This window comes from Lithobates pipiens, unplaced genomic scaffold (assembly GCF_037356315.1).
Source record: "Lithobates pipiens isolate NorthernLeopardFrog02 unplaced genomic scaffold, aLitPip1_a1.2 Scaffold_8, whole genome shotgun sequence".
Taxonomy (NCBI): Eukaryota; Metazoa; Chordata; class Amphibia; order Anura; family Ranidae; genus Lithobates; species Lithobates pipiens.
This window is the reverse complement of record NW_027507903.1, coordinates 137,530,497-137,553,232: the sequence shown is the minus strand read 5'-3', so window position 1 is coordinate 137,553,232 and position 22,736 is coordinate 137,530,497. Positions and strand designations below refer to the sequence as shown.

The 22,736-nt window shown below is 44.2% G+C and overlaps 1 protein-coding gene across 1 annotated transcript in view; it reads left to right on the top strand.

The window, feature by feature from the left end:
• UBE2H (ubiquitin conjugating enzyme E2 H) overlaps positions 1-22,736 on the top strand; it is a 65,950-nt gene that overhangs the window by 40,894 nt on the left and 2,320 nt on the right. The window contains exons 3-6 of the mRNA XM_077474146.1: positions 7,342-7,416; positions 11,161-11,200; positions 11,550-11,602; positions 21,652-21,780. Coding sequence (XP_077330272.1) covers positions 7,342-7,416; positions 11,161-11,200; positions 11,550-11,602; positions 21,652-21,780 — 297 coding nt within the window. The remainder of the gene's footprint in view (positions 1-7,341; positions 7,417-11,160; positions 11,201-11,549; positions 11,603-21,651; positions 21,781-22,736) is intronic.

Below are 22,736 nucleotides of genomic sequence, written 5' to 3'. Positions count from 1 at the left end.
AAAGGATGTGCAATTCCCTTCCACGGGTGGTGGTATCAGCGGGGAGCATTGATTTGTTTCAAACTTAGCTAAGCACCTGAACGACTGCAACATAAGGGGTATACAATATAATACTGACATATAATCACACACATGGGTTGGACTTGTGTCTCTTTTCAACCTAACCTACTATGTAGCTTGTTAACATACATTATTTTGGATGTTGCAAGTGTCCATTCACTTAGAATAGGCTGCCAAAATAAAGAAATGCCATTTGCCTTCTTCTCACTTCCCCTGGCCCCCCCACTTCTGTCAAAAACACAAATGGCTATTTTATTTTTTTCTATTAACTTTTTCAGGGGAGATTCTCTACCTACTTCCTAGGCTCTTGCTTGACATTTCACTTCCTGTAGCCTCCTGAGATGCACACATCCCTCATCACAGCTTTGCAACAGAAATATAATGAAATATAGTGAAGTAAATTTTTTTTTTTTTTAAACTGGTCCTGCAATTTTTTATTTTTTGTAATTTTTTTTACCAGCGAACAGCAATCTTTTATTGCTGTAGCAGTGGGCTACGGTGTGGGTTTTCAGATGCCATGTGTACCTTCAGGGGTTGCCATTTTAAAACCAATGGCTCTCCACAGTGCCACGTATTGCAGTAATGAGATTTACCACAAAGAGTAGTTGTGATGCCAGCCTCAGGGCAGGTTGCAATCCAATTGGTGGTTTAACAAAATGAAAGTGGTTGTAAACCTCAGTCGTATAATCTGAGCAAAGCACAAATATCTGTAGTGTTTACTTGCCTATCTCCAAAGCTGTAAGTATAATTTCTCAAATCGCCTTTCAGGACAACCCCGGAGAGAGTGTAGCTCCACCTTGTAATTAGGAAACACATGCCCACTTTAAAAACACCTCCTCTTCCTCCATGGCTTCAGTTATTGTGTTTCCTCCTTGGAGGAAGCATGTGCCTGAACCAGGGAGAGCTACACTCTCTGCAGGGGAGTAAGGCTTACCTTTCGTTGCAGGTTGTTTCTTTTTGACCCCCAGCAGCATCTCCACGGGGAGAGGACTCCTGGAGCTCCTGGTCCCGCCATCTCACGGGAGTAAGGGCCCTCGGAATGCCGGCGTCGGGTGCCCGGTGTCCGCTGGTTAGCGCAGGGAGGGCTCTGTTGCTGGCGGAGGCCGCTGCAGGTCAGCGGCATGGCTCCGTTTTCGGCGCCGGGTCCCGGGCGGCGACGGCGTCGTTCACGGTGACGCGCGGGCGCTCTGAGGGGGCGTGGCGCCGTGGTTCAAGCGCCTGGAACGCAGGGATCATGGGGCGGGTCAGGTGACCGGGTGCTTCCGCTTCCGGCCGGCCCTGATGACGCGGCGGCCGGGAAAATTTAAAATGACAGAGCTGTTTGTGATAGCTGCCTCACTCAAACGATGGAAGAGTGTAAGCCAGCTATGGCGGAGACAGGCGCCCAGGTACGTAAGGTGCACTGGCACCCTCTGCTTTACTGTTGGGCTATGTCTTTGTTCCCCCCTCTTGGGGGCCTGTCGCTGCAGGTCAGAGGTGGACTTCGCTCTGACCTTTTGCAGCCTAGTTCTGGGGTCTCACTAGTGGTCTGTTTGGTGGGTCTCTGCACTGGCTTGGTGTTAAGCAACTGGTTGTTGAGAGCTTTTAGTGAGTTAAGCCTGCATGTCGTTTCAGGAAAAATCACTAGGAAAAGCCAGACCAGGTCAGAGAAAATGTCCTTCTTGCAAGACCCCCCTCAGAGATTCATGGCAGAAGGCAATGTGCAGAAATTGTATCAGAGAATTGGTGGAAGAGGAAACATCTCAACAATATAAGGATTTGTTTTCTTCGGTTAAAGAGCTGACAAACTCCTTGAGTTCAGTCAGGTCCATCCTGATACAAAACCCTCCCGCACAGACCGAGCCTCAGAACTTACCGCCCAGCCCCAGGGCGTCGTCATCCAGACAGGTGGAAACTGAAGAGTCTGGAGACGAAGGGGGTAGTACTCTCATCTCCTTCAGGGATTCTGAGGAGGAGGAAGAGGAAGAAGATAGCAGGGGCTCCAAATTCAAGCTATCACTAGAGGAAGTAGATGATATTCTTAAAGCAATCTACACTACTCTAGAAATTCAAGAAGAAAAAGTACAACTGTCAGTTCATGACAAAATGTACCAGGGGTTGGACGAAACAAAACGGAGAGTTTTTCCAGTCCACAGGGTCCTCTCAGACTCAGTGAGAAAGGAGTGGAAGGACCCAGAAAAAGCTCCTTTCTTCTCTAAAGCTCTCAAGAGAAGGTTTCCCTTCGAAGATAAGGACTCAGAGGTTTGGAACAAGAAACCCAGAGTCGATGCAGCTTTCTCACAGGTATCCAGACGAACGGATCTAGCCTTTGAGGATATGGGAATCCTTAAAGACCCAATGGACAAAAAAGCTGACTCCATCCTTAAAAAGGCTTGGGATTCTGCGTCAGTCAGTCTAAAACCAGCAATGGCAGCTACGGTAGTGGCCAGGAATCTGGAATGTTGGGTAGAGAAGCTGAAGAGCCATATTGAGGCGGGGACACCCCGCAAGGATCTCTTAGAGTCCTTTCCACTGATCCTGAATGCAGTCAAATACATGGCGGATGCATCAGCAGAATCGGTTAAACTGGCCGCTAGGTCTTCAGCTCTTGTAAATTCAGCCAGGAGAGCAGTTTGGCTGAAAACATGGTCTGGGGACACTGCTTCTAAGGTCAAGCTGTGTGGTCTTCCCTTCTCGGGTAACTTGCTCTTTGGTCCCGATTTAGAGTCTGTGCTGGATAGAACAGCCGACAAAAAGAAGGCTTTTCCAGTTAAGAAAAAGCAGATTGCCTTAAAAGAATTTTCGTGCTTTTCAGCAGTCCCATAAAAAAGACCAGGATCGCAAGAGCAGATGGGGTTCACAGAAGGGCAAAGGCAAGGGTGGAGTCCTCTTTAGATCTCCCCCAGAGCAGTCCCCTAAGAGCAAGTGACAATATCTCCCCAGTGGGGGGGAGACTGTCAGCTTTTCGCGAACAATGGGACAGGCTGTCTCCAAATCTGTTCGTGAAGAGTGTTGTCGATCAGGGGTACAGGTTGGAGTTTTCAGAACTACCCCCGAGCAGGTTTTACGTGACAACATTGCCAAGGGATCAGGAGAAGGCCTCTGCAATGAAGCTTTTGTTACAGGAGCTGATACAGCAAGAGGTTCTGATTCAAGTCCCAGTAAACCAGCAGGGCGGGGGTTTTTATTCACATATTTTTCTGGTGAAAAAACCCTCAGGGAAGTACCGTCTAATCCTGAATCTGAAATTCCTGAACAGGTTCATTCGGTACAAACATTTCAGGATGGATACAATTTTCTCCATCACAAAGCTGTTGACCCCAGAATGCTTCATGGCATCCCTGGATCTAAGGGATGCCTACCTTCATATACCAATTCATCAGGCATCGCAGCAGTTCCTGCGCCTGGCATTGAAGGTGGGGAGTTCGGTATGGCACCTCCAATTCAGGGCTCTGCCGTTCGGACTCTCGTCCTCTCCCAGGGTCTTTACGAAGATTATGGCAGAGGCTTTGGAGCCCCTGAAATTGAAGGGGATTCCAGTCGTCCCTTACCTGGACGACCTTTTGTTTTTTGCAGACTCCAGGGAGCAGGTCCTAGTCAATCTCCAGAGGGCCCAGTCTCACCTCGAGGGCCTGGGATGGCTTCTAAATCTAGAGAAGTCAATCCTGACCCCCTCACAGGAAATGAAATTTCTGGGGTATACGTTAAATTCGATTCTCCAGAAAGTTTTCCTGCCGTTGGAAAAACAGGTAAAGTTGCAGCTAGCTGTACAGCGGATACAGAGCAACCAGACAGTCTCAGTCAGGACGGCTATGGCAGTTCTGGGCCTGCTTACGGCAGCAATCCCGGCTGTTCAGTGGGCCAGGTTCCATTCCAGACCCCTTCAGAGGGAGGTTCTGTCAAGCTGGTCCCATCAGGATCCTTTGGAAAAACAGTTAAAAATTTCGTCAAGGACGAAAAGGGCTCTTTGGTGGTGGAGAGACCAGGCAAACCTCTCAAGGGGCCTGGTGTGGACCTTTCCTGTGGACAAGCGCCTTACTACAGACGCAAGTGCCTGGGGCTGGGGAGCCCATCTGGATGGTCAGACATCTCAGGGGGTCTGGTCCAAACAGGAAGCTCAAAGATCATCCAACTGGAGGGAGTTGAAGGCGATCTTTCTGGGATTAGTGGCCTTTCAGCAGAGTTTGAGAGGCCACCATGTCCAGGTGTTGTCAGACAACACAACAGCGGTTACCTACATTATGAAGCAAGGGGGAACCAGAAGCAGGAGCTTGATGGAGCTGGCCGATCTGTTAGCCTGGGCAGAGCAGAACACAGCCTCACTATCGGCAGTGCATCTGAAGGGCTCTCAGAATTTGTTTGCGGACCTCCTAAGCAGGCGCAAATTGCTAGAGGCAGAATGGAGTCTGAATCAGGAAGTGTTCCTGATGATCTCCGAGGCCTGGGGGGTTCCACAGGTAGACCTTTTTGCCAGCCAGCAGAACTCAAAGGTGGACAGATTCTTTTCTCTTCACCGAGGAGATGCAGCAATAGGGTTGGATGCATTGGCTCACCCCTGGCATTACCAGCTGTGCTACGCCTTTCCCCCCTTTCCTCTAATTCCACTAGTACTGAGGAAATTCAGGGAAGAAAGGACAGACTTAATACTAGTCACTCCTTTTTGGCCAAAAAGGCCCTGGTTCGCGGGTCTTCGAAACCTAGCCTCGAAGCCCCCATGGAGGTTACCACTCAGAAAAGATCTGTTATCCCAGGGGACAGTAAGTCATCCAGAGGTGGAACTCCTACAGCTAACCGCCTGGTTTCTGAGGAGGACCTATTAAAACCAAAGGTCTCTCAGATAAAGTAGTAAAGACCCTGCTGTCTAGTAGGAAGGCAGTTACACAGGCAATTTACATGAAGGTCTGGAAAAAGTTCAACTCCTGGTGCAGTTCTAGAGAACTCAAGGTCAAGAGCACGGTGTCCGTCTTGGAGTTTCTCCATGAAGGAATGGAGAAGGGTCTCGCAGCCAGTACCCTGAAGACTCAGGTGGCTGCCTTATCGGTTTTCTTTGAAAAGACTTTATCTAAAGAAACTTTAATTTCTAGATTTTTTAGGGCTCTTGCTCGAAATAGACCAGTAGCCCTTAAAGACTTTCCCAGTTGGGATTTGTCTACAGTTTTACAGGGTCTCTCGGGAGCACCGTTTGAACCCTTACAGGAAGCTTCTTTACAGAAGGTGGTTTTAAAAACAATCTTTTTGGTGGCCATCACCTCGGCCAGGAGAGTCAGCGAGCTCCAAGCTCTAGCTATTACAGAACCCTTCCTTAGAGTTTATCAGGACAGGGTGGTACTGAGGACGGATCCAGCATTCCTACCGAAAGTATCCTCAGCTTTCCATCGATCGCAGGAAATAGTGTTACCTACATTCTCTGCAACCCCAGCAAATGCAGGAGAGGAAGTTTTTCACACATTGGATGTGAGAAGGTGTCTATTACAGTTTCTGAAAGTTACTAAAGATTTTAGAAAATCAAACGCCCTCTTCGTGATATTTTCTGGATCACGCAAGGGGGAGAAAGCTTCTAAAAGTACGCTGGGTAGGTGGCTTAAGTTGGCTATAACAGAAGCCTATAAAGCAAAAGGAGAAATACCTCCCTCAGGTATTGCTGCCCACTCTACTAGATCCACGGCAGTTTCCTGGGCTGAAAGGGCCGGTGCAACGCCTGAACAAATCTGCAAGGCTGCCACTTGGTCCAGTTATTCGACATTTCTCCGGCACTACCGGTTAGATCTACTGTCTGCAGCAGATCAGGCCTTCGGCAGGAAGGTACTGCAGGCAGTAGTCCCGCCCTAGGGTAAGTTTCTCGGTTATCCTCTCCGGGGTTGTCCTGAAAGGCGATTTGAGAAAGACTAAGTTAGACTTACCGGTGACGGTATTTCTAAGAGCCTTTCAGGACAACCGTTACTTCCCTCCCTAGGTTATGCTTAGTAAATGTATTAAGTTCTACCATGGTGTTGTGCTTTCTGTGCTTTGTTTTCCAGTGTCGGAAGGCCACAATAACTGAAGCCATGGAGGAAGAGGAGGTGTTTTTAAAGTGGGCATGTGTTTCCTAATTACAAGGTGGAGCTACACTCTCTCCGGGGTTGTCCTGAAAGGCTCTTAGAAATACCGTCACCGGTAAGTCTAACTTAGTCTTTTTCTCTGGTGCTTCTTTCCTCTGTTATCAGCATGGGTCACTTTTGAGAAGTTTTCCCCACACCTGAGATAAATTTGTGAAGGAGGATAGCTCAACACACAGCTTGTCTATTCACAGCACATTTCTGCATGTTCCTTCTCTCTTGTGCTGTGTGTGTGGGGGGGGGTGTTCCTTTCCTCCAATCCGCTCTCACTCGAACTGCAGCTCTCTACCCCCTCCTCTTGATTCCTGACAGATAAAGGATATAGATAAGAGGGCTGCAAATAAATAAGTTAAACTTGCAGAGATTAAATCCTCCTATACAACAGAAGAGGCAAGGGGGGGAGAGGGGCCAGACGACCACTTAGTTCTTCTGTGTGTATCTGAAGCTATTGACTTGACTGGGTACCTGTGAGTGTTTTACAACCACTTTTAAAAGCTGTATTAAGTTAAAAAAAGCATTGCAGATTACCAATCTTTAGATGGGGAGGCCAGGTCGGTTTTCTTTGACTCCCTCCCGCCTTTGTTTTCACCTGTTGATCTGGCCAATAACACCACTTGTGTTGGTGAGATGCAACTCTGGAGCGCAGCTTCATTGTCAGTCTGGGGGGAGGGGAGTGTTGGATGTACTAGCAGATTTAGACCCACTAACAAATTGAAGCCAAACTCCATCTCACACTTTATAATCAGTTACAGCAACCAGCTTTTTTCCTTTTGGGGTAAAGTTTTTGCATAAATAAAAGCTGATCATTTAAATCTCCCCTGTTAAGTGATTTGTCTCGTTAATGTTAACTGATGCATTCTGCTGGGGAGTTTATGCTGTGAAAACAGACTTGCTGGCTAGATCACCAGATGGAAATTTGAAGAAAGCAAGCCTAAAAAAAGCAAACAAATGCAGCCATCACATCTAAGAATTGGTGCAATATGTTTGCTTTTGGGTTTAATACTGCTTTAACTCTAGTTCTTGGTGAGTGTATGTGGCTAGCCTAAAAAGGCGAGTCTAGAGTTTTTTTTTTTTGTTCACTTTGAATGTAGAAATGTTGTTGGGTGTTTACAATTTGTGTAGAAAAGTCCACATTTCTACCTTGTGTATGGATGCCTTTATGTAATCATTGTGCTTTAACTGTTTACTAACCTTTGTTTTATGGCAGCACCATATGAAGGTGGCGTGTGGAAAGTTAGAGTGGACCTTCCTGATAAATATCCTTTTAAATCTCCTTCTATAGGTTAGTAATACTAAACTTTCCCTGACTTTGTCAGTGTTTTGTAACCATGCGGCTTAAAAATGATACATATGACTGGGCAGCTGTTGGAGCATTGTTGCTTTGTATTCGCTTGCTGGCTATTGTGACAGAGGGTGTAGGGAAGCTACATGGCAACTATGCAAGATGGAAAAAATGAAAAATTGCTAGTGATTGTGTAGCTTTTTAAATGAGTAAAGGATAACCTGCTAAATGTGGGAAAAGGAGGTTGGAGCTCTTCCTGTTGGTTGAAATTGCCCAGGAATATCATATACAGTATAACAGCCAGTCATCATTTTTAAATTGGTTTAAGTTCTGGATAGAGAAGAACCTCTGTCAGGTTGTCATTGCTGTCTGTGTGCCATTAGGGTTTTCATGTACCTTCTAACCCTGTGACTCAACAAAGTAAATACAATTCTCCGGCCCAGAAACGGCAGACAAAAGCCTTGAAAAAGTATTCGTATCCCCTGAAATTTTACACATTTTGTCATGTTACAACCAAAAGTGTAAATGTATTTTATTGGACTTTTATATGATAGACCAACATAAAGTGGCACATAATTGTGAAGTGGAGGTAAAATGATAAATTTTCAAAATGTTTTACAAATATCTGAAAAGTGTCGTGTGCATTTGTATTCAGCCCCCTTTATTCTGATACCACGAACTAAAATCTAGTGGAAGCAATTGCTTTCAGAAGTCACCTAATTAGTAAATGGAGTTCACCTGTGTGTAATTTAATATCCGTATAAATATAGCTGTTCTGTGAAGCCCTCAGAGGTTTGTTGGAGAACCTTGGTGAACAAGCAGCATCAGCATCATGAAGGCCTAGGAACACACAAGACAGGTCAGGGATAAAGTTGGGATAAAGAAGTTTAAGGGTTTTTTGAGGAGACCTGCCCCCCTGCCAATCCAAGTTGGAGATTGGTCAGGGATCCTTAGAACACCCCAGGTAGCACCACCTTACCTCTCCTAGAATCCTCTAGAAGAAAGAGGTATGTCTCAGTGGAGCTGCCTGTGAGTCACCAGCTGCTAACTCTGAGCCGCTCCCAGCCCGCACTAACCAAAACAGACCTGCCTAAATTTTCCTACTCACCAAAAATCCTAATCTAGTACCTACCTTTGTAGAGGGTGCTAGACTGGCAAGAAGAAAGCCTTAAGAAGTCTCTATTGCAGTTTGCAGGAAGCCATATGGGGGACACAGCAAAAATGTGGAAGAAGGTGCTCTGGACAGATGAGACCAAAATCGAACTTTTTGGCCTAAAAGCAAAATGCTATATATGGTGGAAAACTAACACTGCACATCACCCTGACAACCCCATCCCCATTGTGAAACATGGTTATGGCAGCATCATGTTGTGGGGATGCTTTTCCTCAGCAGGGACAGGGAAGCTGGTCAGAGTTGATGGGAAGATGGAGGGAGCCAAATACAGGGCAATCTTAGAAGAAAACCTGTTAGTCTTCAAAAGACTTGAGACTGGGACGGAGGTTCACCTTCCAGCAGGACAACGACCCTAAACATACAGCCAGAGCTACAATGGAATGGTTTCAATGAAAGCATATTCATGTGTTAGAATGGCCCAGTCAAAGTCCAGACCTAAATCCAATTGAGAATCTGTGGCACGACTTGAAAATTGCTGTTCATGGCTGACCTGACAATTTCTGAGCCTATACTCTAGTGACATCAACGTTCTCAATGTTTTATTTCCTTTTTTAACATGTGATACTGTTGTATGCCAATATGCAAATCACTCTGTGTGCAATAGTGCACATCCCCTTTATATTACTTTGTCTCCAACAGCAACAGCTCTGCTACCAATGTCTGTTCCTTGTAAATGACTGTAACAGTGACTATATAATTTGTAGTTTTTGCTTATCGTCAATAAAATTATTTGAACAGAAAATTGCTGTTCAGATGCTCTCTATCCAATCTGACAGAGCTTAAGCTATTTTGTAAAGAATGGGCAGAAATTTCACTCTAGATGTGCAAAGCTGGTAGAGACATCCCCAAAAAGACTTGCAGCTGTAATTGCAGCAAAAGGTGGTTCTACAAAGTATTGACTCAGGGGGGCTGAATACAAATGTACGCCACACTTTTCAGATATTTATTTGTAAACAATTTTGAGAACCTTTTATCACTTTCCTTCCACTTCACAATTATGTACCACTTTGTGTAGGTCACACAAAATCCCGATTAAAATACACTTAAAGCGGGACTGTACTGCGGAAAAAAATATTAAAAGCCAGCAGCTACAAATACTACAGCTGCTGACTTTTAATAAATGGACACTCACCTGTCCCGGGGTCCATCGATGCCGAGGCCGATCGATCGCTCAGCTCTCGGCTGCTGCCGCCACCATTCTAGGTGAGGGAATCAGGAAGTGAAACGAATCGGCTTCACTTCCCGGTTCCCTACTGCGCATGCGCGAGTCGTGCAGCACAATAGGAATTGTCCGCGCTGTCTCTGGGACCCACGTGTGTCCCAGCAGACAGCGCGGCAGGACAGGAAATGGCGTAGACTCCCACGGGAGTCTATGCTCGGAAGTGGGTGTAAATACCTGTCTTTGACAGGTATCTGCACCCCCCTCCCCCCTGAAAGGTGCCAATTGTGACACCGGAGGGGGGGGGAGGGTTCCGATCAGTGGAAGTTCCACTTTAGGATGGAACCCCGCTTTAAGTTTTTGGTTGTAACATGACAAAATGTGAAAAATTTCAAGGGGTATGAATACGTTTTCTGATTCCAAAATGTTTATAATCTGTGCATCCAATGCAGCACCAGCAGTGCACAAATGAAAACTCAAGGCAACTCAGCAAACTGATGTTAAAAAAACCTGCTCTTTTTTTTTTTTTTTTTGCTATAAACTTTAAACGTCCAAACAGTTATGACTATTAGCCTTTTTCCGACCGCCCCACATACATATACGTAGACAGAGCAGCTCGTACAGGCAATGGGCATACCTGTACATCCCTTTGAATTTGCCTCCTTGGGGGTGCGTGTGCCGCCAACTGCACAAGCACCTGACACGGGAGCATGCCCGCGGGTCCTGTGGACCGTTTCCCGGTGGCCCGCGATCATGAGACGGAGAGGCACAATGGGGAGATGCCTATGCCTATTTTTTTTTTTTTTTATATATATATAGCAAAAAGTAAAAATTATTTTTTTCTTTCCAAATTGTTGCTTTTCTTTTTTTTTTTTGTTTATAGCAAAAAAGATAAAAACAGAAGAGGTGATCAAATACCACCAAAAGAAAGCTCTATTTGTGGGGGAAAAAAGATGTCAATTTTGGGTACTATGTCGCACGACCGTGCAATTTTCGGCTAAAGCGAAGCAGTCCAGATCAAGTACAGATCATGCTTGTTCAGGGAGTGACTGCGCTGAACCCAAAAGTGATGTAGTACAGGTCTCTTCTTGGTTCCAAGGACCAGTGGGGAAACCTCTCCTCCTACTCTCTATTAGTTTACCATGGTCTGAGAGAGAGGGGTAGAGTACCTTCAGAGCCTCTTAAAAGTGATTGACACCCAGACCAATTTTAGCTGAAAGTCCATCATGGGTTCTTAAAGTCGATTCAAATCTCAGGGCTGCTGTAGCTGCCATGAACTTTTTTACCCCTTGAATACCAGGGTTTTTAGAAATGTACCTTGGTAAACAAGGGGTTAATGTATGCTGCTCCTATGCATGTTAATGGCCCACAGAAAGTTTGTTTTCTAATTGGTATTTGCTCTATCTTTTAGGATTTATGAACAAAATATTTCATCCCAATATCGATGAAGCGTAAGTCTCACTTTTTATTTTATTTATAGTAGCAAATTTGCAACTCGCAAACAATGCAGTAATCCCAGCCAGACCGAAGTGCAATATTCCGAAAATTCTAAGAATGATATATCTAGTTAAAGTGCAGCTGGAAAGGCAAGATAAGGACATATTAAATGTTCTAGCTAGAATGTTTCTGGTACTTTACATTGCACAAGGCCACTAAATATGCCTGAACACAATATTTGAATTGTGTAGATTTCCAAGTGGTGCTTCCTGAGTATAATTGGGATATGATTATGAAATGACCTTTATGTGAAAAAGGAATTGGTACAGTGTTTTATTTTTAATTGGACATATGTCTCCACAGGTCAGGTACAGTGTGTCTAGATGTCATCAATCAAACCTGGACAGCTCTTTATGGTGAGTTCCTTGTTAAGTTTATCCTAAAATAAAGTATGCACATATATCCTTTTGAACTGAGGGGTCATGTTCAAGGAAACAAATTCCCAGATAGTAAGGTATGGTGGTTCTAGTGTATATATTTTTATTTGCTCTATTCGGCTCTAGCTGTCTGATCTCAGTATGCTAAAATCAATGAGTTTTCCCACCGCATCTTAACATTGTGATCATTTTCTCTTAATGTTTTAACTCGCAATCACAAATGTCACAAAGATGTGTAATCCTTATTTTTCCACGTGACCTGATTATTGAGCTGTTGAAAACATTATTGCCTCATAAATGATTTTAGCTCATTAAGGGTTTGGTCTCCACCTTAAATTATTCCTTTTCCTCTGCTTTCCTCCATAAACACCTACCGATTGTTATTGCCAGACTCAACCCAGTGTTCTTTAAGGAGGGATCATGTGTGTTAATAGGTGTGAATTGATTTTGTTATAAGGGGTGTTAAATAACACTGATGGTGTTAACTTGGAACTAGTAACAGTAAACAGACGCTACTTGCCAAATAAAGCATGTTATCCATCTTTGTGAATGGAGTTCTAAGATGTCCGCTAGATAGGGTGCCGTAAGAGGGTAAAGCCTCGCACACACCACTAGGGTGGTGAAAAATGATCCAATGTTAGTACAGCGTTCTCCCTTGCTGTGTTATGGTGTTCTGATAGCCGCCCCCCAAACACTCAGGTCAGTTCTTTCAGCCATTCGCAGAGAGCGCTGATCAAAACCAGATTGACAGACCTTTTTCGGGTCATGAGCCTTTAAAAGAAGCAGGTTGAATGGTTGGACCGTCTGCCATACACACGGGCTGAATGCCAGCCGGTTTCTGTTGAACTGCAGACATTCGGTCCGTGTGTGCTAGGCTTAAATACTCTTCTACATATGGCTCACTTTAGTGTCTGCTCCATGGAAGATGTGATCCTGAAAACAGTGGAATAAGGCTCCATTTGCATGGTAATTAATTTGCACTGGCATACAGCCATGTACAACACAGTTAATCTGTGTCTGGCTTGTACAAATGTCAAATGGCTGCAGCCACGTACAGCCAGCCATTGCACTGTGTACCAGTAGCTATCCAAACAAAGCTGACAATCCCAGTTGCAGCAGTCATCAGGCTCTTGCCTCTGGGGTGTGCAGCGTGGCTAAAGCCCCGCCATAGATGGTGGGATTTTCTTTCCGGCAACCATGATTGCAGGAAAAAACACTAGATTCCCCTCATCAACATTGAATACCTCCCATGGAGCTATTGTGTTCTCCGGCCAGGGGAGCCCGGGGAGCCGTCCCTGCTGGGAGAACACAGTGGTTATTGCTGGCAGCTATTTAAAGTGTTTTGGGGCATGGCTATTTTAGAAAGGATGGATAGATAGAGAGATATAGAGAGATATAGAGAGATATAGAGAGATATAGAGAGATATAGAGAGATATAGAGAGATATAGAGAGATATAGAGAGATATAGAGAGATATAGAGAGATATAGAGAGATATAGAGAGATATAGAGAGATATAGAGAGATATAGAGAGATAGAATCCGGCTGATTTGGTTTCTGAACAGTAAACCCCCATCATTTGGCTGTTAGGCAGCTCTAACACTCTCAACATTGAAAGAGCTGTTCAGTTGTCTATCCAGGTGACATCCTGTGTTTTTCACTGTCTTTATTGCACCAAAGCCAAGCGGGTTTAATAAGCAAGGGCATATTTGGAGCAGGTGATTGGTTTACTCTGTGCAAATAGTATACGCATAAGGCTCATTTTTCCTTTTATATTGTTGGTGAGCTTATATTCCTACTGAGGAATAACACTCATAATTTAGCTGTCTGAGGTCTTCTGGGCCTGTTTGTGGCTTCTCATTTTCTTCAGAAATAAACCTCATTTGAAGCGTGCCATATTCCCTTTAGGATTTGTTGCTTATGCAAATGGCATATTAATTTCCTCCTAGGGGATTAGGTGGCTTATTTCTTCAAAACCTCTTTGGATGGCTTAAAAGGCTGAATGGTTTGGAACTGGAGCCGCATGAAATTCCTAAATACCTGATAAAAATAGTTAGATTTTCATAAAGTGCCTGTCTTTTTGTAGCAGAATAGTCCTTGGTTGGTAATATCCCCCATTCTTCTGTGTTTTCTGAGAATGGTATTAGACTCACCAACTAGGAATGAAGCGTTACTGGATCTACTGATTGCCAACAATACAGATCTGATCATGGATGTGGCGATTACAGGTCAATTGGCTTCAGTATAAATCATACAATTAGGAAACCTAAGGGGAATACAAAGACACTGAATTTCAAAAAAGCCAACTTCCCTAAACTATGAACCTTGCTAGATAGAAATTGGGATAAAATCTTAAAGCGGGGTTCCACCCTAAAGTGGAACTTCCGCTGATCGGAACCCTCCCCCCCTCCGGTGTCACAATTGGCACCTTTCAGGGGGGAGGGGGTGGCGATGCCTGTCAAAGACAGGTATTTACACCCACTTCCGGGCATAGACTCCCGTGGGAGTCTACGCAATTTCCTGTCCTGCCGCGCTGTCTGCTGGGACACACACGGGTCTCAGACAGCGCAGACAATTCCTATTGCGCTGCGCGACTCGCGCATGCGCAGTAGGGAACCGGGAAGTGAAGCCGATTCGCTTCACTTCCCGATTCCCTCACCTAGAATGGTGGCGGCAGCAGCCGAGAGCCGAGCGATCGGCCTCGGCTGCCGGCATCGCTGGAACCCGGGACAGGTGAGTGTCCATTTATTAAAAGTCAGCAGCTGTAGTATTTATAGCTGCTGGCTTTTAATATTTTTTTTTGTAGGTGGAATCCCTCTTTAAGAACTAAGAACACAGAGGAGAGAGAGGTTTGCTTTAAGAGCATATTAAATAAGGGTGTTAGCCAATGCTTCCCATTAGGTATTACATTTAAATGAGCTAACAAAAGTTCTGGCTGGCTTAACGCCAATGTAAAATGTGTATAAAAGCAAAGGGGGCCTTCAAAAAATACAAGGTTAAGGTATCATCAGCTTTCGGACATAAGGAATGCAACAAGAAATGTAAGGGTGCAATTAGGGCGGATAAGATAGCATACGAAAGATGCATAGTGGAGGAAAGAGAAAAAAATCCCAAGAAATTCTTTAAGTATGTAAAGGGTAAAAAAGGACGGCAGACTATATTGGCCCCATAAAGAATGAGGAAGGTCACCTGGTTACAATGGATGGGGAGATGGCAAAGGTATTGAATTCTTCTCCTTAGTCTGCACAGGGGATTTGGGGGGCTTCAGTAACCAAAACTGCAGTGTTTATCCTCATGACACATTACAGGAAGCACCTCCATGTTTAACAAAGGACCGAATTAAAATTGGACTTGGGTAAACTTGTCAATCACCAGGACCAGATGACTTGCACCTGAGGGTACTTGGGGAACTCGGTCAAATTCCGGACCATTGTTCCTAATTTTTACTGGCAGTCTGACTGGAATGGTACCAGCTGATTTGAGAAAAGCCAACGTAGCACCTATGTTTAAAAAGAGCCCAAAATATGTCCCTGGGGATTAGACCAGTTAGCCTAACATCAATAGTATGCAAACTCTTGGAGGGGATAAGGGACTTGTATACATGATTTTAGTAATGAGAATGATATCATTTGCAGTAATCCTCATGGATTCATGAAGAATCTTCTTGCCAAACCAATGTATTAACCTTCTATGAGGAGGTGAGTTGCCATCTAGATAAAGGAAGAAGGCCTGTAAACGTGTATCTGGATTTTGCAAAAGCATTTGACACAGTTCCCCATAAACGTTTACTGTACAAAATAAGGTCCGTTGGCATGGACCATATGGCAAGTACATGGTTTGAAAACTGGCTACAAGGGCGAGTTCAGAGGGTGGTGATAAACGGGGAGTACTCGGAATGGTCAGGGGTGGGTAGTGGGGTCCCCCAGGGTTCTGTGCTGGGACCAATCCTATTTCATTTGTTCATAAACAACCTGGAGGATGGGGTAAACAGTTCAATCTCTGTATTTGTTGATACTAAGCTAAGAAGGGCAATAACTTCTCCACAGAATGTGGAAAACTTACAAGAAAATGTGAACAAATTAATGAGGTGGGCAACTACGTGGCCAATGATGTTGTAAAATAGTGCATTTGGGTGGCAAAAATATGCAATATATACACTAAGGGGGAGAACCTCTGGGTTAACCTAGGATGGAAAAGTAGATGGGCTCAGCAATGGCTTGCAATGCCAAGCTGCTGCAAACAGAATATTGGCATGCATTAAAAAGGAGATCAACTCAAAAGATGGCAATTCTCACAATCTACAAGACTCTGGACCGGCCGCACCTAGAGTGTGCTGTCCAGTTCTGGGCACCATTCCTTGGGAAGGATGTACTGGAAATGGAGTGAGTACAAAGAGCAACAAAGCTAATAAAGGGTCTGGAGGATATTAGATATGAGGAAAGGTTGTGAGCACTTAACTTATTCTCTCTGGAGAAGACACTTGAGAGGGGATATGATTTCAATTTACAAATACTGTGCTAGTGACCCCACAATAAGGATAAAACTTTTTTGCGGAAGGGAGTTTAACAAGAGACGTGGGCACCGATTAAAATGAGAAGAAAAGAGGTTTAACTTTAAATTATGTAGAGGGTTTTTTTACTCTAAGAGCGGCAAGGATGTGGAATTCCCTTCCACAGGCGGTATCAGCAGGGAGCCTCGATGGTTTAAAAAAACTAAGCCGTTGAACAACCACAACATACAGGGATATACAATGTAATGCTGACATATAATCAAACGCATAGCTTGGACTTTATGGACTTGTCTCTTTTCAACCTCACCTACTATCTAATTATAAGATGGAATGTTTGTTTTTAGAACCATGTCAGAAGGTAAACTGTAGCTGCTTCAGCCCCGAAAGATTTTACTCCCTTCCTGACCAGAGCACTTTTTGCGATTCGGCACTGCGTCGCTTTAACTGACAATTGAGCGGTCGTGCGATATTGCACCCAAACAAAATTGACGTTCTTTATTTCCAACAAATAGAGCTTTCTTTTGGTGGTATTTGATCACCTCTGTGGTTTTTATTTTTTGCGCTATAAACAGTGTCAATTTTGAAAAAAGCATAACTTTTTAATATACATTTTTGGGGATATATATTATAAAAAAATCTGTTTAGGCAGATATGCATTCTACATATTTTTGGTAAAAAAAAGTGCAATAAACATATATTGATTGGTTTGCGCAAAAGTTATAGCGTCTACAAAATAGGTTATAGTTTTATGGCATTTTTATTATAAATTTTTTCTTATTGGTAATGCCGGCGATCTACGATTAAAAAAAAAAAATGTAATTATCGTGACTGCGCCATGGCGGACACATCAGACACTTTTGACACTATTTTGGGACCATTGTCCTTTATACAGCGATCAATGTGTAAATTACACTGGCAGGGAAGGGGTTAAACACTAGGGGGTGATCAAGAGGTTAAGTGTGTCCTAGGGGGTGGTGGGCTACCACTGATGACAGATCACTGCTCCCGATGACGGAGAGCAGTAGATCCCTGTTGGTTCACTAGGCAGAATGGGGAAATGCATTGTTTACATAGGCATCTCTGTAATGTGGCTCTGTGACATGATTGCTCGGTCACCGGCAGACAGACTCCGCGGGCACAGTCACGCTGTACTCTCCAGCCCCCCCATTAAAGGGGGCTACAGGTACGCCCATTTGCCCACTGCTGCCTTTGTGCCGATGTATATCTGCGTGCAGCGGTCGGCAAGTGGTTGGTAAGGTCTACTAGCTGTAGCGAAGGATAATGGGTAGTAGGAGTGTTTAAAGTGGAAATGGAATTGCATAAAACTACTTGTTCCATGTGGCCTCCCTTTGCCCTTTCTACCGCATAAGTAATAAACTGCAGATCAATTGCTTAATTTTTCGGTGTCAATAGCCTACAGTGCTATGGCATTCTTTATGGAATGTCTTTGCATAGCGCAGTAGTTGTCATGCGCTAATCTGTTCCATAGGCTCTGATGGATTGTGTGAAGATCTGTCTTTGTACTGTCCTATAGGTAGCCCGTTGTCTGTGGTTGTTAGCTAGAATAGGTGATGCGTGTGCTGCAGGTTGGGGAGGAACTGCATATACAATGCTGGTGGTTTTTCTTCTTATTTTTAGTTCAGTTTTAACCACTTGCCTACCAGGCACTTAAACCCCCTTCCTGCCCAAGCAGTTTTTCAGCTTTCAGCACTGTTGCACTTTGACAATTGAGCGGTCATGCTACACTGTACCCCAAAAAATCGTATTTTCTTCACACAGCTTTCTTTTGGTGGTATTTAATCACTGCTGGGTTTATTTTTTACAAAAAGACCAAACATTTTGGGAAAAAAATTACTTTTTTTGTCAGTAAATTTTGTAAACTAATATCTCACCTTCACTGATGTGCGCTGTTGAGGCGGCACTGATAGGCTGAACTGGTGGGCATTGATGAGGAGGCACTAATATGCAGCACTGTTCGGTGGAGCTGGTGGGTGATGATGGGCATTGAACGACAGCAGTGGGCATTGATGGCCAGCACTGACTGGTATCGCTAATGGGAAATGATTGGTGGCACTGATTGGCACTTGTAGGCACTGTTTGCGGGCATTGGTGGGCACTGTATGGTGACACTGTATTTCTATATTGTAATCAGGGCACTGATGATCAGTGCCCTGACTACATTCCTACATGTCCCCCTGCGTGGAGATGTCGCTGAACGGCTCTCCTTGCCATACACTTTGTCAGTGTGAGGCGAGGAGCGCCAATTGCCGGCACTTCCTTGTTTACATGTGACCGGCTGGGATTGGACATAGCCGATCATATGGTTAAAGAGCCGCAGACATGGCTCTTTACAGATATCGAGGTCATGCCATGTTCTAGCAACGTGGCGTGAGAGCGGCCGTTCTAGGACGCCATCATATGACGGCATCCCAGAACGAGAGCCGCCTCCCCGTCATTTGACGGTGGGCAGGGGGCGACCAGTTAAACTCAATACATGAACATTAATCTTTATCAAACCTGGATAATTTCAAGGCATGCATTTTAAATTAAGTAAGATCCTAAAAACAAATAACCATGCTAATGAAATTAAAATGTATTTAAAATATAAATGTATGCGTATACAGACAGGGGAGGAGCAGGTTGACAGGTTTCGCACGATAAATGCACTTTTGGTGGTTTTGGTGAAGCATTTTTATCGTGTGAAATGCGTCAACCTGTTCCTCCCCTGTCTGTAAGCTCATCCACTTATACTTTTATTGATATTTTGAATAAAGCTTAATTGCATAGTTTGCAAGTGCAGCCATCCGATTTCTTCGTCTCCATTTCTGCAGCAGTAACAAGGTGTGCACCCCACATCGGAGATCATATAGCTTGGATTGTACAAGCCTTGCCGGCCCACCTGTGAGCAGCAGGTCTTTGCTTATAAATAACAATGCTACTTTTGTCCACCCATCGTACCTCGGCTACACTTTCATTATTGCAACTTTATTTTGTGGCCTATATAATTGTAAACTTTCCAGAATGTTAGTGCTGCATTATTGTCTTTTTAAATGTGGAACTGGTTTGTTTCTAGCAGTTCTACCATGTCTTTGATACCAGTTAATGTTGGTTAGACTTGGTAAACAATTCTACTGAGGTACAGTGGGGACAGAAAGTATTCAGACCCCCTTAAATTTTTCACTTTATTATATTGCAGCCATTTGCTAAAATCATTTAAGTTCTTTTTTTTTCCTCAATGTACACACAGCACCCCATATTGACAGAAAAACAGAATTGTTGAAATGTTTTCAGATTTATTAAAAAAGAATCACTGAAATATCACATGGTCCTAAGTATTCAGACCCTTTGCTCAGTATTTAGTAGAAGCACCCTTTTGATCTAATACAGCCATGAGTCTTTTTGGGAAAGTTTTTCACACCTGGATTTGGGCATCCTCTGCCATTCCTCCTTGCAGATCCTCTCCAGTTCTGTCAGAATGGATGATAAACATTGGTGGACAGCCATTTTTAAGTCTCTCCAGAGATGCAAAATTGGGTTTAAGTCAGGGCTCTGGCTGGACCATTCAAGAAGAGTCACGGAGTTGTTGTGAAGCCACTCCTTCGTTATTTTAGCTGTGTGCTTAGGGTCATTGTCTTGTTGGAAGGTAAACCTTTGGCCCAGTTTGAGGTCCTGAGCACTCTGGAGAAGGTTTTCGTCCAGGATATCCCTGTACTTGGCCACATTCATCTTTCCCTCGATTGCAACCAATCCTGTCCCTGCAGCGGAAAAACGCCCCCACAGCATGATGCTGCCACCACCATGCCTCACTGTTGGGACTGTATTGGACAGTCGATGAGGTGCCTGGTTTTCTCCACACATACCGCTTAGAATTAAGGCCAAAAAGTTCTATTTTGGTTTCAACAGACCAGAAAATATTATTTTTCACCATGTTGGAGTCCTTCTGGTGTGTGTGTGTTGTTTGTTTATTTATAACAAACTCCATGCAGCCTTTCATGTGACTTGCACCGAGGAGAGGCTTCTGTCGGGCCACTCTGCCATAAAGTCCCGACTGGTGGAGAGCTCAGCCACAGTGATCTTTGGGTTCTTCTTTACCTCTTTTCCCCCGATAGCTCGGTTTGGCTGGACGGCCAGCTCTAGGAAGTGTTCTGGTTGTCGCAAACGTCTTCCATTTGATTATGGAGGCCACTGTGCTCTTAGGAACCTTAAATGCAGCAGAATTTGTTTTTTTGTAACCTTGGCCAGATCTGTGCCTTGCCACAATTCTGTCTGAGCTCTTCAGGCAGTTCCTTTGACCTCATGAGTCTCATTTGCTCTGACATGCACTGTGAGCTGTAAGGTCTTATATAGACAGGTGTGTGACTTTCATAAACTAGTCCAATCAGTATAATCAAACACAGCTAGGCTCAAACGAAGGTGTAGAACCATCTCAATGATCAGAAGAAATGGACAGCACCTGAATTAAATGAGCGTCACAGCAAAGGGTTTGAATACTTAGGACCATGTGATATTTCAGTTTTTCTTCAACAATTCTGTTTTTCTGTCAATATGGGGTGCTGTGTGTACATTGAGGGGAAAAAGGGAACTTAAAGCGGGATTCCACCCTAAAGTGGAACCTCCGCTGATCGGATCCCTCCCCCCCTCCGGTGTCACAATTGACACCTTTCAGGGGGGAGGGGGGTGGAGATACCTGTCAAAGACAGGTATTTACAATCACTTCCGGGCATAGACTCCCGTGGGAGTCTACGCCATTTCCTGCCCTGCCGCGCTGTCTGCTGGGACACACGGGTCCCAGTGACAGCGCGGAGATTTCCTATTGCGCGGCGCGACTCGCGCATGCGCAGTAGGGAACCGGGAAGTGAAGCCGATTCGCTTCACTTCCTGATTCCCTCACCTAGAATGGTAGCGGCAGCAGCCGAGGACCGAGCGATCGATCGGCCTCGGCTGCCGGCATCGCTGGAACCCGGTACAGGTGAGTGTCCGTTTATTAAAAGTCAGCAGCTGTAGTATTTATAGCTGCTGGCTTTTAATATTTTTTTTTTTTGGTGGAATCCCTCTTTAAATGATTTTAGCAAATGGCTGCAATATAATAAAGTGAAAAATGTAAGGGGGTCTGAGTACTTTCCGTTCCCACTGTGTGTCTAGGATATTAGTCAACAATGACACTTGAACATATGAGGATGGTATAATGGTGCCTGACATTGTTGGTTTGTTTGCAAAGTGGCGGGTTCCAGAGCTGTCATCTGTCCCTGCCTTCAGCTTCACTATTCAGTGAATCCGTGACCTGAAGCAAGTATGTAGCCTTCACTAGTGGCATGCTCTTTCCAGGTCAGAGGTCCACAATGTAGTAATGCCAGGATCGGCATGACAGACTGTAATAAAAATAAAAAATATACTATAGCAGCTTACATATTGCTTTTAGAGGTTCACTTTGGGTAAGTAACTTGGTCTGATGCTGTTGCTGAAAAGAGGGTTGTGTACAAAACTTAACACTGTTAATTATGTGGGTTTTTTTCTTGCAGATCTCACCAATATATTTGAGTCTTTTCTGCCCCAGCTGCTGGCCTATCCAAACCCAATAGATCCACTTAATGGAGATGCAGCAGCTATGTATCTGCATCGACCAGAGGAGTACAAACAGAAAATTAAAGGTGAAATCTTTTAGTTGGGCAGCAGTTACTTTTGCAATACAGTTATAATATATGGCTCAAACTCTCAAATTAAAATGGAAAAAAAGTTAAACGAATACAGTGGCGCAATAGTGACCTTTCCACAAACAAAATCGTACATTTTGTAGTTATTTTTAAATGCATACAAAGCTGCAATATAGAGGCATCACATTCAAGGAATACTGTAGTTCTGTGTTTTTCAATTGTTTTTGTTACTATGGCAAAGCTGAGCAGGAAGAGTTTGGTGTCATGGGTTCATTCATCATTTTTACAGCCTCATTATTTAAGATTTACAAATTGGTATTAGTATAATTGTGTTTTAATCAATATGGGAAAATCTGTGTACCATATCAGTTGATTTCTTCTGTTAAGCCCCCGCTCACATTAATGCGACATACGACTTACAAATTACACTTGAAGTCGCATCTGTCTTTCTATGGCACCACCTTGAGGTGCGATTTGAAAACTAGTTCCTGCGATATTTTTGGAGATTTTTGTGTGTAACTTGCTTTGACATCTGTGCATAGATGTCAGAAAGACGCAGAGGAAATCGCTACGCACTGTGACTTTGAAGTTGCACGATTTCAAATCCGAATTCAGTGTGAAGGGGGGGTGGCTTAAGGTTTAAATCGGTGGGCTTAAGGTTTAAATCGGTCAAGCTTAAAAGTGCAGAGGGAGTAAGGGTTCAAAGTTGGGTTAGAGCATCTTTTCTTAACCAGGGTTCTGTGAAGCCTGAATTTTCTCTCAAACAGAACTAGTTTCATATGACCAGTGGAGCCTCTCCTCCCGTCTCTAAATAAGTAACCTCAGCCAGCAATTTAAAAGTATGTTTCACACTGCCCACTGAGCAGTGGGATGGAGAGCATTGGAGCTGGGTTAAGGTAAGTAATGGAGCCTCTTCCCTCTATGCCCCTCTCCAGACGTAAAGTGGAGCTCCA